The following is a 17011-nucleotide window of genomic DNA, read 5'->3' as shown; positions in this document are numbered from 1 at the left end:
CAACCCGAGCTACCTTTGTCATACCCCATTTGCTTCAGAGAGGTCTCATTAAACAGATCATAGCGGGTTCTTTTAATAAAGAATTCAGAGCTATTTGAGACATGGAGATGAGAGAAAAGGAGAGTAAGGACACCTCCATAGGGAAGGACAACTCGGGAGGATTCTAGTTTGGTCCACTTCCATTTGATAATTAAGCTGGCCAAGTCTAGTTTCTTCCCTTTGAGAAGACACCAAAGAGCAAAGCACTCAATGTAGGAAAGATGATCAAATTAGCCTTGCTTGGGTAGGATGTTATTTGCAACTATTTTGTGTAAAATGTGGGCTTTTAGACTTAGTTGCTTGTACAAAGGAGGATGCCCAAAATAACTCGGTTCATTTTCTATGATTAAGGGAAGGAAAGTTTCAGGTGTAAACCCTTGTTCTAGAATCCAGGATTGAGCAAACATTGGACAATTAAAATCGCTTGGAGTAATTTTGAAAATGGGAGACAAGACTTCGTAGTTCAACAAAATCTTCTTTCCTTTCACCTCAGAGGAGATAATCTCGTGTTTATTAGTCATATTAGCATAAAATATTTTGATAAGATGCCTTTTGGTTGTTGGGTAACAAAATCAAACCACCTTATATTTTGGAATAAAGGAAGGATATTGGGAAATTCAGTATTTGAATGAGACATCCAAAACTTTACCAAGAATGGGGTCTGTGGTGCCAATAGACGCACGGTATCGAAGCTTAGCTTGAGGAGCAACAAGCCATTTGCCAAGATTTTGTGCCTCTTTCCCGGACGAAGAACCTTGGTTGGCAGTATGCTTGATACAAGGCATATTTGATGAAGATACCTGATTGCAGAAGCCCTAGATATCATGGAATGATCCTTAAAAGAGAGGAGCAAGCTTCGGATTGAGTGATATCTGGGTGAGGATGAGAGGAAATGGAGAGGAAGAGGTTCGGACGAGTTGAGCAACGAACTTCAGAAGGCTGAAATTAGGGTTTTAAGCTGATAGTAATATTTAAATCCTGCGACTTCAAATGACTAAGGATTATCTTCAGTCGTTTGAAGATTTTTAGATCTGAAATTTTAAGAGTCAATAGCCTCCCAGACGTCTGAAGTTCCAGGGCCAGTCATCTGAACCTGTTTGCTACAGTGTTAAGTCGTCTGAAGTTCCTAGTTCAGACTACCGAAGGTCAGAAAAATTTGAATTTACTTTTCTAACACACTTCTTTGCTGTGTATTAACCCAAGTTCTCTTCTGATATGTATAAATCTTTCTTCACTTAGGGGTTTTGTAAAAATGTCTGCCCATTGGTCACTTGTATTAATTAATTCAAGAGTTATATCCTCCTTTTGAACATGATCTCTCAAAAAATGATGTCTTATGTCTATGTGTTTGGTTCTTGAGTGTGAAATTGGATTTTTGGATATATTTATAGCACTTGTGTTATCACACTTTATTGGAATTGTCTTATAATCTAGTTTGAAGTCTTTTAATTGTTATTTCATATATAGAATTTGTGTGCAACAACTTCTGGCTGCTACATACTCAGCTTTAGCGGTTGATAAGGCTATGGAGTTTTATTTCTTTGAGAACCACGATACTAAGGAGTGTCCTAGGAAGTGACATGTGCCACTTGTACTCTTTCTATCAACCTTACATCCGACATAATCAGCATTGGAATAGCTTATCATGTCAAAATCAGTATCCTTTAGATACCATAAACCTAGATCAAGTGTACCTAGGAGGTACCTAAGTATCCTCTTAACGATTGTTAGATGTGATTCTTTAGGTGCTGACTGAAACCTTGCACACATACATACACTAAATACACTAAACATAATATCGGGTTAACTGGCAGTTAGATATAATAAACTCCCAATTATTCCTCTATAGTGCTTCATGTCTACTTGTTTTCCTTTTTCATCTCTATCAAGGCTTGTTGATGTACTTATAGGGGTTCCTATGGGTTTGCTTTGTTTCATATTAAATTTTTTAAGCATATCTTTAATGTACTTAGTTTGATTTATAAATGTCCCATTTTTAGCTTATTTGATTTGTAGTCCTAGAAAGTAATTTAACTCTCCCATCATACTCATTTCAAATTCTTTTTGCATACATATGGCGAAGTCTTTACATAGTTCTTCATTTGTAGCTCCGAATATAATATCATCCACATATATTTGAACAATTAGCATTTCTTTGTTTTTGGTTTTGATAAATAAGGTGCTATCTACCATTCCTCTTGAAAATTCATTTTTGAGCAAAAATTTACTTGGCCTATCATACCAAGCTCTAGGAGCTTGTTTCAAACCATACAAGGCTTTAGTTAACTTAAATACATGTTCTGGATTTTTTGAATTTTCAAAACCTAGAGGTTGCTTAACATACACTTCTTCATTTATATATCCATTTAAAAATGCACTCTTTACATCCATTTGGTATAATTTAAAATTCTTATGGGTTGCATAAGCTAGAAGCATCCTAATTGCTTCCATTCTAGCCACGGGAGCAAAGGTTTCATCGTAATCAATTCCTTCTTCTTGATTATATCCTTGTGCCACTAGCCTAGCATTGTTTCTTATAACTACCTCATTTTCATCCTTTTTATTTCTAAACACCCATTTAGTTCCTATGATTGATTTATCTTTGGGTTTAGGTTTAAGTTTCCACAATTGGCTTCTTTCAAATTGGTTTAATTCCTCTTGCATAGCTATAATCCAAGAATCATCTTTTAAGGTTTCTTCAATGTTCTTGGGTTCATCTTGAGACAAGAATGCATAATGATTGCAAATATTTTTCAATGAGGCTCTAGTGGTTATTCTTTTTGATGTTTCACCAAGAATTTGTTTTTTTGGTGACTTTTAGCATATCTCCCTTCCTTAGGTAGATCTAGATTTTCTATGATGTTTTCATTTGAATCTTCATTATTGTTTTCTTCCTTTATTTCAAGATCTTCTTCTTTTTGTGGCATATCTTCTTTTTCATCAATCTTATCTTTATAATTATTTGATTCATCAAACATTACGTGTATTGATTCAATAATGGTAAGAGTTCTTCTATTATAAACCGTATAGGCTTTGCTATTTGTAGAGTAGCCTAAGAAGATACCTTCATCAGATTTTGCATCAAACTTTCCTAGATTATCTTTTGTGTTGAGAATAAAACATTTACATCTGAATACATGGAAGTAGGAAATATTGGGTTTTTTACCTTTCCATAGTTCATATGGGGTTTTGTCTATACTTGATCTTATAGATACCTGTTTACAATATAACATGCTGTATTCATAGCTTCTGCCCAAAAGTATTTAGGTAGGTTATGTTCATTTGTCATTGTTCTTGCCATTTCTTGTAAGGTTCTATTTTTTCTTTCTACAACTCCATTTTGTTATGGAGTTTTAGGTGTTGAGAAATTATGATTTATTCCATATTCATTACAAAATTTATCAACCTCTTTGTTTCTAAACTCCCTACCTTGATCACTTCTAAAGCTTGTTACATTATAGCCCTTTTCATTTAGTAATTTCTTACATAAGGTGATTAGTATGTCACAGGCTTCATCTTTGTTTGCTAGGAATAATACCCAAGTAAATCTGGAATAGTCATCTACTATTACAAAAGCATACGGTTTTCCTCTTAGGCTTAAGGTTCTAGTTGGACCAAATAAGTTTAGGTGTAATAATTCTAGGGGTCTTTTAGTAGATATGTATTTTTTCTTTTTGAAGCTTGTTTTGACTTGCTTTCCCTTTTGGTATGCATCACACATCTTGTCTTTTATGAATTTGGTATTTGGTAATCCTTTGACAAGATTTTTCTTTGATAATTTGGATAGTAGGTCCATGCTAGCATGTCCTAATTTCCTATGCCATAGCCAACTTATTTCATTCATTGCTGCCAAAGAAGTTATGTTTTGATTTACTAAGTTCTCAAGGTTTATACAATAAACATTATTTATCCTATGAGCTATAAACAAGATTTATTGTTCTTAGGATTTTGGATAACACATTTTTCTTTCTTAAAGGTTATTTCAAACCCTTTGTCACTTAATTGGCTAATACTTAAAAGGTTGTGTTTTAATCCTTCTACTAATAGAACATTGTCAATGGTGAGAGAAGGTTCTTTACCTATTTTTCCAATGCCAATGATTTTACCTTTGGCATTGTCGCCGAAGGTGACATATCCTCCATCTTTTTGTCTTAGAGAGGTAAACTTGGTCTTATCGCCGGTCATGTGCTTTGATTACCCGCTGTCCAAGTATCACTTATACGTTGACGGTGTTGTCCCAAAACATACCTACAATGGAGGATTCATTGTGTTAGTCTTTGGAACTCAAATTCTTTTAACTTTCTTTGTTTTGTTGTTAGTTTCATTATTGACTTTCCATTCTCCTTGCATTTTAACATACTTTCTTTTTAGTGGGCAATCGAACATTACATAACCTTTAGTTTTGCACATATAGCAAGTGGTGTGTTCGTGTTTGTTGTTTGAGGAAGTGCTAGCATAGTGCTTGGCTTCCTTGACAAAGTATCTCATGTATAATTTCTTATTCCTTTTATTTATTTTACCATTATAGCCTATCCCTTCTTTATTTCCATGTGGCCTTTGCTGTCTAATCATCTTTTCAAAATTTTCTTTAACTTTGGTAAAACTATATATAATTTTCTCCTTATCCTCTAGTAATTTCTTAAGTTCATTTACTTCTAAATCCTTTTTATTCAAATTATCTTTATGAGTTTTGCCTAATTCTTGAGTTACTTTATTTACTTCCTCTTCTAACTTCTTAATACAAGAGTCTTTTTTTTTTTTTTCAATGGTTTTGAATGATTTAAGTTGCTTCAATAGTTCCTTATTTTGATATTTCAAAGTTATATTTCTCTTGGAAATTTTATGAATCTTTATGCAGAGAAAATAACTCAGCTTGTAATTCCTTGTAGGAAGACATACTATCACACGACTCACCACAAGATTCATTGTAAGATTCTGTTGAAGAGTAGTAGGAATTTGCCTCTTCTCCATTAGCCATGAAGCATATATTTGCCATTTTTTGTCCGCTTGAGTCATTTTCTGTCTCGCTAGAGCTTGAGTCATCCCAAGTGACCTTTATAGCTTCCTTCTTTTTCTTCTTGTCTTTCTTGAGCAATGGACAGTCCGGTTTGATATGCTCTAGTTTCTTGCAGTGATAGCATATTGGAGGTTCATTTTTACTTTTATTTTCTTTCCTACTTGTCTCTCCTTTTTTAGGTTTCTTTTTATTGAATTTTCTAGGAAATCTTTTATTCCTTATATAGAACTTCCCTAGTCTCTTAGTGATGAATGCTAATTCATCTTGATCTAAGTCACTTGTTTCACTTTCCTCTTCACTAGAGCTGTGGCTAGACGCTTTTAATGCAACGGATCTTTTATGCTTTGGTTCAGGATTCCTTTCTTTTAAGGTCATTTCATAGGTGAGAAGTGAACCTATGAGTTCATCTAAAGATGTGGTCTTAAGGTTTCTACCTTCAGTGATAGTTGTAGCCTTTGGTTTCCATAAGGAGAGAAGGCCTCTTAGAATTTTTCTGATCATTTCGTAGGTAGTGTAAGTTTTCCCTAAGACACTTAAGGAATTTATTATGTGGGTAAATCGGGTGTACATACTTGATATTGTTTCATCAGAATTCATCTTGAATGCTTCATATTCGCTTGTTAACATGTCTATCCTATTGTCTCTTACGTCAATTGTTCCTTCATATGTTACTTTTAATTTGTCTCAAATTTCTTTTGCCGTTTTGCAAGCCATGACCCTATTAAATTTGTTAGCATCTAATGCACAATATAACGCATTTATAGCACTTCAATTGATTTGAAGCATTTTATAATCTGAATCGGTCATGTCCTTCTTTTCTTTTGGAATCTGTTTTCTATCAACTATCTTAGTGGGAATAAGGTCTCCATCCATAACTACTTCTCATGCTTTCCAATCCATGTGTTTGAGATATATTTGCATTTTCTTTTTCCAAAAGGTATAATTGTGTCCACAAAAGATTGGTGGACGAGTTGATGATTGGCCTTCACCAAAGGGTGCTACTCCTATATTTGCCATATGATCTTTTTATAGTCTCTTGTTAGGAATTACTATAACTAGGCTCCGATACCAATTGAAATTAAGAATAGCTTCCCAAGAGGGGGTGAATTGGGTTCTTAAAAAATTTATTCCTTTCTTAATACTTGTATTAGTATGACAATAAGAAAATAAAGTAATCAACTAATAAACACACTACAAGATACTGATATTTAAATAAACAATCCAACCAATTAAAGTAAACAACTTAAACAAGCATGCAAGAGTTTTAGAACTTTTATCAGCTGCCTTATAGAAGTTCTTTGTTTGCACTTCTCTTGATCAAGATTTCCGCAGATTAACCAACATACTCCCTTTTGGGTTTCTGCAAACGGTTAATCAAAACGTACTTTCTAAATATCAAGTGTCTTCCTTTGATTTTAGTTTCAAGCCCTGCTATCTGCACTTTTGTACATACAAAAATAGATTGTACAGAAAGTAATAAGTAAAGAAAAAAGAAAGACACAAAGATTTTACGAGGTTCGGCTTCAACATAGCCTACGTCCTCGCCCTTGGCAAAATACCGAAGGGTTCCACTATAGCAGTTCCTTTACCGGGCGGAACAACACCGATTACAATCACTCCTTTGCTAAGGTTAGAGCTTGCCTTCTCCAAACAATATACTCTCGTTTGGTCAACGATCCAACATTTGGAATCGTCCAAAATCTACAAGCAAAACAAGAAGAAGATTGTGTACAAAGAACGCTCACACAAAGAGCAAGTTAGTACAATTCAAAACTATGTACTTCAAAAGATAAATATTAAGAATGAAATACACTTTTGAAGCTTAGGAATGAATTTCACCAAACTCCCTTTTCTCCAGATGAGAAATCAACATTATAACTTCAGGGATTGATGAATAATAATCTCAGAATTACAGCACTTTCAGTTTGCAAGAGATGAACAAGATGAGACTTGAGAGCAAGAGAGCTTATGATCAATTTTCAGAACTTGGTGTATTTTGTATTAGAAAACCATGTATTTATATAGGCAATCAGATTTGTTTCCTTGTTGCTAAAGTTTCCTTGGAGTGTTTCCCAAGATTTTAAAAGGTTTGGAGCCCAAGCAACAGTTATTTAAAAAATAAAATTTTTGAAATTTCTGCCCGTTAATAGTGTTCAGATGGCCGAACACTCGAGGTCAGTCATCTGAAGTTCTTGTGCATGTTAAAAAATTACACTTGATACAGGGTTAGACGACCGAAGATGAGGTTTAGATGACTGAAGAGTCGGGTTCAGACGACCGTGGTCCAAGTTCAGTCATCTAAACTGCTATTGCCAGTTTCTGTTTCTCACCAAAAAATCTTCAAACGTCTGAGCTTATTCTTCAGACGTCTGAAATAATTCTTCAGTCATCTGAAATTGTTACTTCAGGCATCTGATCAGAACTTCAGTCATCTGAACAGATTGCTTTCTGAATTTTCTTTTTCAATAATAAAAAATTATTAGCTCTCTTTCTTTTATTCTTTATAAAACTTATTCCAGGGTATTTTGAATAGGTCTCTAAGTCCATTAAGATCCCTTAAAGAGCTTCAAAATATATTTCAGTAGATATTTAAACTTTGAAATACTTACATTGGATTTCTTAACACTTTATATGCTAAGTTTGAGATCTTCATTCTATTTGCTTCTAAAGTCCCTTGGATGTTTGCTTGAGCTAGCTTTATCTTCCAATGCTTTGACCAGTAATAAGGTATTTTAAGCTTCTCTTTGGATCACTTGTTAGTTTATCTATCTCGATGGTCCACACTTGATCCTTGTTTTCCTGAAACATCAAAACTTAAACATTCCAAGTTAAAATATCCTTTGTTTGTTATCACAAAAACTGATTGACAAGCCTAGTCAAACCAACAATAACCTCCTATATCTGCTTGAATGATGACTGTTGTTTGCTTTTTCTTTAATGTTATTTGGTTTATGATTCAATATTCAGCTGTTAGAAGGATGATGATGTCAAGGTTCGAGTCTTGAGGCCTACGACTTTCCATTTGAGATAATATCTTGGTATTTAAGTGGAGAAGGGTAAACGGGTGAGCTCATTATCCGGGTGGATTAGTCAAGTGTCCAAAGGGCTTCGAACACCATGGTTTCAAAAAATAAGAAAAAGAAGGATGATGATTGTCTAGGTTTGAATATGATTTCTTGATAAAAGTCGAATCTTTGCCTTTAAGAATGCATATTATCCCATTACAAGATTGTTTCAAATATGCATTACTCATATCTAGGGTTTTGGTGGTTTATTTCTTGAAGTGTGATTTAGCTTAGAGTGGCAGCATCCATGGCTGCAAGATTGAGGAACAGAGAGTAAGAAAGGGAGGTTAGAGAAAGAGTTTGAGAGAAAAGAATAGGAGAGAGAGGGTGTGCATAGAAGAGAGTAGAGAGAGAGAGAGGCAGCACTGGCTGCCACTGGGTCCTGCAAACCAGCAATGGCCGGTTTACAGTAGAGAGAGATAGAAAGTGAGGAGAGAGATAGTACAAGAGAAAGAGCGGGAGGAAAGTTTCATGTTGGAAGGGACAGTTGACTGGAACTTCAAGGTGTCAGGTTTGCTTGCTGTGGCTGGCAGGAGGCTGGTGGGGCCACAGTGGCAGCCATGGCCATTTGTTTCAGGTGGGTGCATGAAAGGGATAGAGAGAGAGATGGAGAAGCTTTCTCCAGTTTTCTAGCCTCCTAATGTCGCTGGAGGGCTTGTCCGATGGAGGTGAGGGGAGTGGAACAGTATCAGTGCCCAAAGCCAGTGGCAGCTAGCTATGGGAGGCGGTTGCAGGTTGGGGTGGGGGCCTGTCGTTGCACGCAACTTAGGGTTTCGGTGGAACCCTTGTGCATAGGTGAAGAGGAAGATTGGGGGGGGGGGGGGGTTACATTTTGCTTTTATAATTTTTTTATCTTTTATGATAAAAAATACAATAAAATTTCCAAAAAAAAAAAAAAAAAAAAAGCTCCAAAGAAATTTAAAAAAAAAAAAATACAAAAAGAAATAAAAATGCTTTTTCATTATTTTTCAGGGCATTTTTTTGTTTTTTTTTTTTCATCATAGTATTATTAGTTCTATAGCTAATTGAACTATTACTATTATTGTTATTATCATTATTGTTTTAGTTACTATTAATATTATTATTATTATTGATATCTTAGAACTTTATTTTATTTTTTATTTAATTTAATTTATATATTGTCTCTATTTTTTTTGTAGAAAATTACCAAAAACTACAAAAATAAATAAATAAATAAATAAGTGCATAAAAATCCCAAAAAATTAAGAAAATACAGAAAAATACAAAAACATTTAGAAAAAAAACAGAAAAATCCAAAAAATGGAAAATGCAAAAAACCAAAAATAAAAATGCTTAATGACCTTCTATAGGGTTTGAAACTCATATTGTGTGTGATTTAGATCTTTTCTTCCTATTTCATTGTTTTTTTCTTCTTTATTTTTGATTGGCTAGTGATGAAATCGTTAGATTTTTTTATTTTATTTTATTTTAAATCCAGTCTTCCTTTCAAAATCATATCTTTCTCAAATCTAAATTTTCAAAAACTTCTTTTCAAATGTTGAATTTAAAATTCAATTTAAAAAAAAAAAAAAAAAAAAAAACCCATTTAATGACTATCCCTTACCATTTCAAAATTTGAAATTAGGATTTTGAGCCCCGCTTTCGCTCCTTTGTTTTTCAAACTCTTTCCATCTAAAAGCCATGTGGCTTAACAGTAAAGCCCAACAGGCTGTCCTTTTTGTGACTTAGTCCTGAAACCACACTATTATTGGTATTTGGTTGGAGCGCACGAGGAAAATATTCCCTCTTTCCCTCATTTTTTGAATTTGTTAGTCCATTTTACCTAAAAGTAAGCTGTTAGGTGGCGGGCCAACAATGTATCTCAAGCTTTAACACTGCCCCACACATGCAGCCCGATAGCATGTGGAGAGATAAACACACGATAAATAAGCAATGAGACTAGAACCAAGGACCTTCGAGTAACTAGCTCTGATACCATTTTAGATTATGAGTTTACCTAAAAGATTATGCTATTAGGTTATAGGCCAACAATGTATATCAAGTTTTAATAAAATTCTTTCCATCTAAATCCATATGCATAGACAATAAAGGCCTATGGGCCAACCCTTCCCTCTTGAAGTCACGCCACGCATGTTTCAGTCTGGGTGCACAAGTGGAACATTCAATCTTTCTCTTTTTTTGATTTGATTTTAGGACAAACATCCAATCAAGGATGGCAACCATTTCTAGAACAAATGTTGTAACGTGCCAAATTCCTTACACATAACTAGGCTCCCATTTTTTTTTCACAAATCACTAGGATTTTCTTCATTTTTTCCCTTCCCTAAAAAAAGATGAAATGATGACTTCTCTTTATCACTTTCTTATTCCTCCATCCTGATCATTGCCACGATGGAAACCAACATTGACAACCATCAAGATGAAAGCCTGAATCTTGAAAGAAACCTTTGACTTCCAAATAATGTGGCTCTAAAGGAAGAAGGCAATGGAAGAAAGATTCAGCAGGAAAGGATATTGACGAATCTCCATCCCATACCTTATCATCTCCTCTATTGAATGGAACAAAATTAGTAAAATGGTAAGCTCATTGACTTCTTGTTCATTGAGATTCTTGAAAAAAATGGAAATCCCTAGAAAGATAGCTCCCCTTGGAAGGTTAATCTTGTAGAACGACTCTACACAATTTCTTTCATTTCCCTTCTATTAGTTGAGCCGTCTAGAACAGCGTGTTCTGCCTGTCCAGCCCTCTCTACAGCCATCTCATTGAAATTCTTTACTTGTGATTCTAGTGCATTGAGTCTCTCCTTATTAGTGCACGACATGGTTGTCCCACATATACTTCACATAAATACGCAATCTATAGGCAACTAAGTTACGAAGCTCCTACTGAACACATCACACCATATGGAGGTTTTGCAGCACTAACTGTGACACAAACTTTAACTAGTCAACTGAAAGTTGAGTGCAAATAAACATAAACACATTTAGAAGCAATGGCTGCCAAAGTACACAGCGACTGGTAATTAAGCATGCAGAAATCAAGTGAGTAGATGGTGAACAAAAAAGCATCAAGATTAATTTCATTACACCTTCGTAAGCAACAAGTGTTTAGCGAGGGAGGTAAGGTGGGTTAAATACAATTGTAAAGCTAGTGAGTTATGCAGTGTTTGATTTACACTTGCCCTCTCAAAGTACTTTCTATGCGCAAATCTCACTTTAGTGCAAGGAAACATCATCATGACTGAGGAGTCATACTCCCTTTTCTTTTCTAGACACACCTCCACTTGAAAGATAAATCCTGTACTAGTATGTATATGATGGTTACCCTCCAAACGCGCACTAGACAAGCAGCCATAGGCAAGCACAAGGCTCTAGACAAGCTTGGCTTGTGACACTAGATGGCATGATCCCTTGTGCTAATCTCGGTCCTAAAATATGTATAGTGTTATTGGCTTAGTGAGATTAAATCATGGTTCATGAAGGTTGATCCCGCCACTTACCCTTTGCTTACTATTTAAGCATCTGCCCACTGTCATTAACGAGTGTCTCCTCATCTCCTAAACCCTGGGTATGTCTCATCATGCAATTAGGCGGCGATGACACCCGCTTCAACTCTTATAAACAGCGTTTTTTTCCTTCTTTCATTGGGACTTGTAACATTGTTACTAGCCATCTCTCTCTCTCTCTCTCTCTCAAGAAGCCTTTAGCCTTCTCCCAATCTTTAGACTCCCCCCTGCAACAAGGACTCCCCACTTGCCACTCCAGCCTGAGCTTCCTAGGCCTCTTCTCTAGGCCCACCCTGTGACTCCCATTGCTTGTGTACAGTGCAACCTCTCCTCCATGACTAATAATTTTTTGTTTTGGAAAGTCAAATCTTATTACCCACAGCTTAATGAAAAATATAGCCATTTAATCTAACATATTACCTGAATGGTATCTGCTGGCTATTTCTTGGCCCTTGGCTGCAGAGAGGGTTAGTTCTTAGTTCTTACTCTTTCAAAAATTTCCCAAGTTAAACCTGATTATAAATATTTTTTGAAAAAATTTGGAAGAATAGAGTTATTATTTTGGTTAGTTACTAAGCAATCTGAGATAGCTGTGTCTTTAATGCCCGGGGACAGCATTGCTTTTTCTGCCAAAGAAGAGGCCATTTTGCCAAAGACTGTCCTGATAAACATGAAGAGGACTGTGTGACTTCTCAAATTTGTCTTCGATGTGGAGATTCAGGGCATGATCTGATGTCATGTGGGAACAACTATTCTTCCCATGATCTTAGGGTCTGTAAGTCCTTTTAATGCTTTGTAGTTTCTTTTTCTTTATTTTTCCCACCTGCTTAGAATTGCAGCGCGGGAATGCCCGCATTTAAATGATTATTGTTTCTTCTGACATTGCTTCACTTCATGTTTGTAGAAAATTCAGTGTTACATGTGCAAGAGCTTCGGCCATCTCTGTTGTGCTAATTTTCCAGAGTTGGATCCATGTCAAGTTACATGCTACAATTGTGGTCTGCCTGGTCATGTGGGTTCGGTAATAAGTCCTTTGCCACTTCTGAGCTCTAGAATTCATTAGTTAATATGACCAGTTTGCTGTTGAAAGGAATTCACTGATATGGTGGTTTATTTACAAAGGCGTGCAAAAAATTGTGTGGAGATGCCAGCAGGACAAGATCTCCTTTATGCTACAACTGTGGAGAGGAAGGTCTTAAACAGGATTGTGCACCAGATGCCGAGGTTCATTTCTCTCTCTGGGCCTATGTTTAGAATTAAACCCTCAACCAGTCAACCCCATATTGCCGGCAGCACTTTTGTTCTCTCTCATGATGAGTGTGCGCACTTGGTTGATCTATGCAGGTTGGGTGGAGCATGGGTGACCTGTTAACTCCTAATCAGGGAAATGCCGAGAACAAGATTGTCACCCAATATTTACTCTACTCAGAAAAGCGCCATACATGATGTGAATATGACAGCACTTCAATTAGGGGGGGGGGGGGGGGGGGGGGGGGGGGTTGTGGTGGGGGATGGAATAAAGCATAGAGGTGTATCCAAAAACGCCCTCTAGAGGTGGGAGAATCAGCTGATGAAGTAGGCAACTATCCCATGAAAAGTAAATTAAAACCATCACTCCCAAGACTATATGTTCTCAAACTTGCCTCAAATTTTACGATAATGATTGCAAAAGCTTCAGTAGTCTGTGGGGTTATTACGCATGCCTAGCTAAAGGAGACTTGGTTTTGTCTGTATGCTTGCAATAGAACTGCAAAGGAGAAGCTGCAAACAGCAGTGTTATCACCCTCTTTTGTTATGGGCATGACTTGTCGTTATTTCCCTCGGATTCTAGGAGTATACAACCCATGCGCTTAGATGGTTGTAGAACGAATTTAAATTTAGCATTTTCTGGACTTGTTTTTCTTTCTTTTTATTTTTTCCATATTAGCTCCTAACATGCATGAGAGTGAGTCGATTTTGGTTGATTTTAGTTTAAAATCAAAATTGAATTAAGCTTCCTCATGTGGCAAGATGCAATATGAGCCAAATTGTTTGTTTGCCAAATTTTCAAATTGCGGCCAAACAACCAAGTTTCAAAACCAAACTAGATTTACATTAAGTTCTTGGTTTGGTTGGTTCACAAAGTTAGTCAATATTTGTTTTAGCAGTGATACATTGTGTTTGATAGTAATGTAATTACTTTATGTATTCATTTTGGGTGCAATTATATTGAAGTAAAAATTGAGTCACTTTTTTTTCTCTTAAAATTTTGATAAACTGAAGGGAAAAAAAATGGAGTACGTACACTTTGGAAAGCATTCAACATTGTCATTTGGAGATACGTTGGTGCAAAAGAATTGATGCTTTTGTTAGGGATTTAGGAACAATAATCACACACATAAGTAAAATAAGAACACAAAATAAGAACACCAGATTTAAAGCATAGAGGTGTATCCAAAAACCTGCCATAGAGGTGGGAGAATCGGGTGATGAAGTAGGCAACTACCCCATGAAAAGTAAATTAAAACCATCACTCCCAAGGCTACAAGTTCTCAAACGTGCCTCCTTAAATTTTACGATAATGATTGCAGAAGATTCAGCAGTCTGTGGGGTTATTATGGATGCCTAGCTAAAGGGGACTTGGTTTTGTCTGTATGCTTGCAATAGAACTGCGAAGAAGAAGCTGCAAACAGTAGTGTTATCACCCTGTTTTGTTATGGGCATGACTTGTGATTATTTCCCCCAGATTCTAGGAGTATATAACCCATGTGCGTAGACGGTTGTAGAATGAATTTAAATTTAGCATTTTCCGGTCTTCTTGTTTTTCTTTCTTTTTAATTTTTCGATATTAGCTCCTAACATGCATGAGAATGAGTCGATTTTGGTTGATTTTAGTTTAAAATCAAAATTGAATTAAGCTTCCCCGTGTGGCAAGATGCAAATATGAGCCAAATTGTTTGTTTGCCCAAATGTCCAAATTGCGGCCAAACAACCGAGTTTCAAAACCAAACTAGAGTTACATTAAGTGCTTCGTTTGGTTGGTTGACAAAGTTAGTCGATATTTGTTTTAACAATGATATATTTTGACAGTAATGTAATTACTTTATATATTCATTTTGGGTGCAATTATACTGGAGTAACAAATTCAGTCACTTTTTTTTTTCTTTCTCTAAAAATTTTGAAAAACTGAAGGGAAAAAAAATGGAGTACTTACAGTTTGGAAAGTATTCAACGTTGTCATTTGGAGATATGATGGTGCAGAAGAATTGATGCTTTTGTTAGGGATTTAGGAACAATAATCACATACATAAGTAAAATAAGCACACAAAATAAGAACACTAGATTTAAAGCATAGAGGTGTATCCAAAAACCGGCTCTAGAGGTGGGAGAATTGGCTGATGAAGTAGGCAACTACCCCATGAAAAGTAAATTAAAACCATCACTCCCAAGACTACATGTTCTCAAACGTGCCTCCTTAAATTTTACGATAATGGTTGCGGAAGCTTCAGCAGTCTGTGGGGTTATGACGGATGCCTAGCTAAAGGGGACTTGGTTTTGTTTGTATGCTTGCAACATAACTGCGAAGGAGAAGCTGCAAATAGTAGTGTTATCACCTTGTTTTGTTATGGGCATGACTTGTGATTATTTCCCCTACATTCTAGGAGTATATAACCCATGTGCGTAGACGGTTGTAGAATGAATTTAAATTTAGCATTTTCCTGTCTTCTTCTTTTTTTTCTTTCTTTTTAATTTTTCAATATTAGCTCCTAACATGCATGAGAATGAGTCGATTTTAGTTTAAAATCATAGTTGAATTAAGCTTCCCCGTGTGGCAAGATGCAAATATGAGCCAAATTGTTTGTTTGCCAAAATGTTCAAATTGCGGCCAAACAACCCAGTTTCAAAACCAAACTAGAGTTGCATTATGTGCTTGGTTTGGTTGGTTCACAAAGTTAGTCAATATTTGTTTGAACAGTGATACATTGTGTTTGATAGTAATGTATTTACTTTATGTATTCATTTTGGGTGCAATTATATTGGAGTAAAAATTGAGTGTCACTTTTTTTTTCTCTTAAAATTTCGATAAACTGAAGGGAAAAAAAATGGAGTACTTACACTTTGGAAAGCATTCAACATTGTCATTTGGGGATATGTTGGTGCAAAGGAATTGATTCTTTTGTTAGGGATTTAGGAACAATAATCACATACATAAGTAAAATAAGCACACAAAATAAGAACACCAGATTTAAAGCATAGAGGTGTATCCAAAAACCGGCTCTAGAGGTGGGAGAATTGGCTGATGAAGTAGGCAACTACCCCATGAAAAGTAAATTAAAACCATCACTCCCAAGATTACATGTTCTCAAACGTGCCTCCTTAAATTTTACGATAATGGTTGCGGAAGCTTCAGCAGTCTGTGGGGTTATTACGGATGCCTAGCTAAAGGGGACTTGGTTTTGTCTGTATGCTTGCAACATAACTGTGAAGGAGAAGCTGCAAATAGTAGTGTTATCACCTTGTTTTGTTATGGGCCTGACTTGTGATTGTTTCCCCTAGATTCTAGGAGTATATAACCCTTGTGCGTAGACGGTTGTAGAATGAATTTAAATTTAGCATTTTCCTGTCTTCTTCTTTTTTTTCTTTCTTTTTAATTTTTCAATATTAGCTCCTAACATGCATGAGAATGAGTCAATTTTTAGTTTAAAATCAAAGTTGAATTAAGCTTCCCCTTGTGGCAAGATGCAATATGAGCCAAATTGTTTGTTTGCCTAAATTTTCAAATTGTGGCCAAACAACCAAGTTTCAAAACCAAACTAGATTTACATTAAGTGCTTCTTTTGGTTGGTTCACAAAGTTAGTCAATATTGGTTTTAACAGTGATACATTGTGTTTGATAGTAATGTAATTACTTTATGTATTCATTTTGGGTGCAATTATACTGGAGTAACAAATTGAGTGTCACATTTTTTTTTCTCTTAAAATTTTGATAAACTGAAGGGAAAAAAAATGGAGTACTTACACTTTGGAAAGTATTCAACATTTTTATTTGGAGATATGTTGGTGCAAAAGAATTGATGCTTTTTTTAGGGATTTAGGAACAATAATTACACACATAAGTAAAATAAGCACACAAAATAAGAACACCAGATTTAAAGCATAGAGGTGTATCCAAAAACCCTCTCTCGAGGTGGGAGAATCGGGTGATGAAGTAGGCAACTACCCCATGAAAAGTAAATTAAAACCATCACTCCCAAGACTACATGTTCTCAAACGTGCCTCCTTAAATTTTACGATAATGGTTTTAGAAGCCTCAGCAGTTTGTGGGGTTATTACGGATGCCTAGCTAAAGGGGACTTGGTTTTGTCTGTATGCCTGCAACAGAATTGCGAAGGAGAAGCTGCAAACAGTAGTGTTATCACCTT

The 17011-nt window shown here is 35.7% G+C and overlaps 1 protein-coding gene across 10 annotated transcripts in view; it reads left to right on the top strand.

The window, feature by feature from the left end:
* LOC131164052 (uncharacterized) overlaps positions 1–13732 on the top strand; it is an 87513-nt gene extending 73781 nt beyond the window's left edge. For all 10 annotated transcript variants that reach the window (XM_058121058.1, XM_058121035.1, XM_058121050.1 and 7 more), the window contains 4 exons: positions 12225–12380; positions 12514–12630; positions 12732–12833; positions 12954–13732. In XM_058121058.1, coding sequence (XP_057977041.1) covers positions 12225–12380; positions 12514–12630; positions 12732–12833; positions 12954–13055 — 477 coding nt within the window. In that variant the 3' untranslated portion in view covers positions 13056–13732. The remainder of the gene's footprint in view (positions 1–12224; positions 12381–12513; positions 12631–12731; positions 12834–12953) is intronic.
* Positions 13733–17011: the final 3279 nt, after the last annotated feature.

The sequence above is a fragment of the Malania oleifera genome, chromosome 1 (assembly GCF_029873635.1).
Source record: "Malania oleifera isolate guangnan ecotype guangnan chromosome 1, ASM2987363v1, whole genome shotgun sequence".
NCBI lineage: Eukaryota > Viridiplantae > Streptophyta > Magnoliopsida > Santalales > Ximeniaceae > Malania > Malania oleifera.
This window is presented reverse-complemented; position numbering and strand designations above follow the sequence as displayed.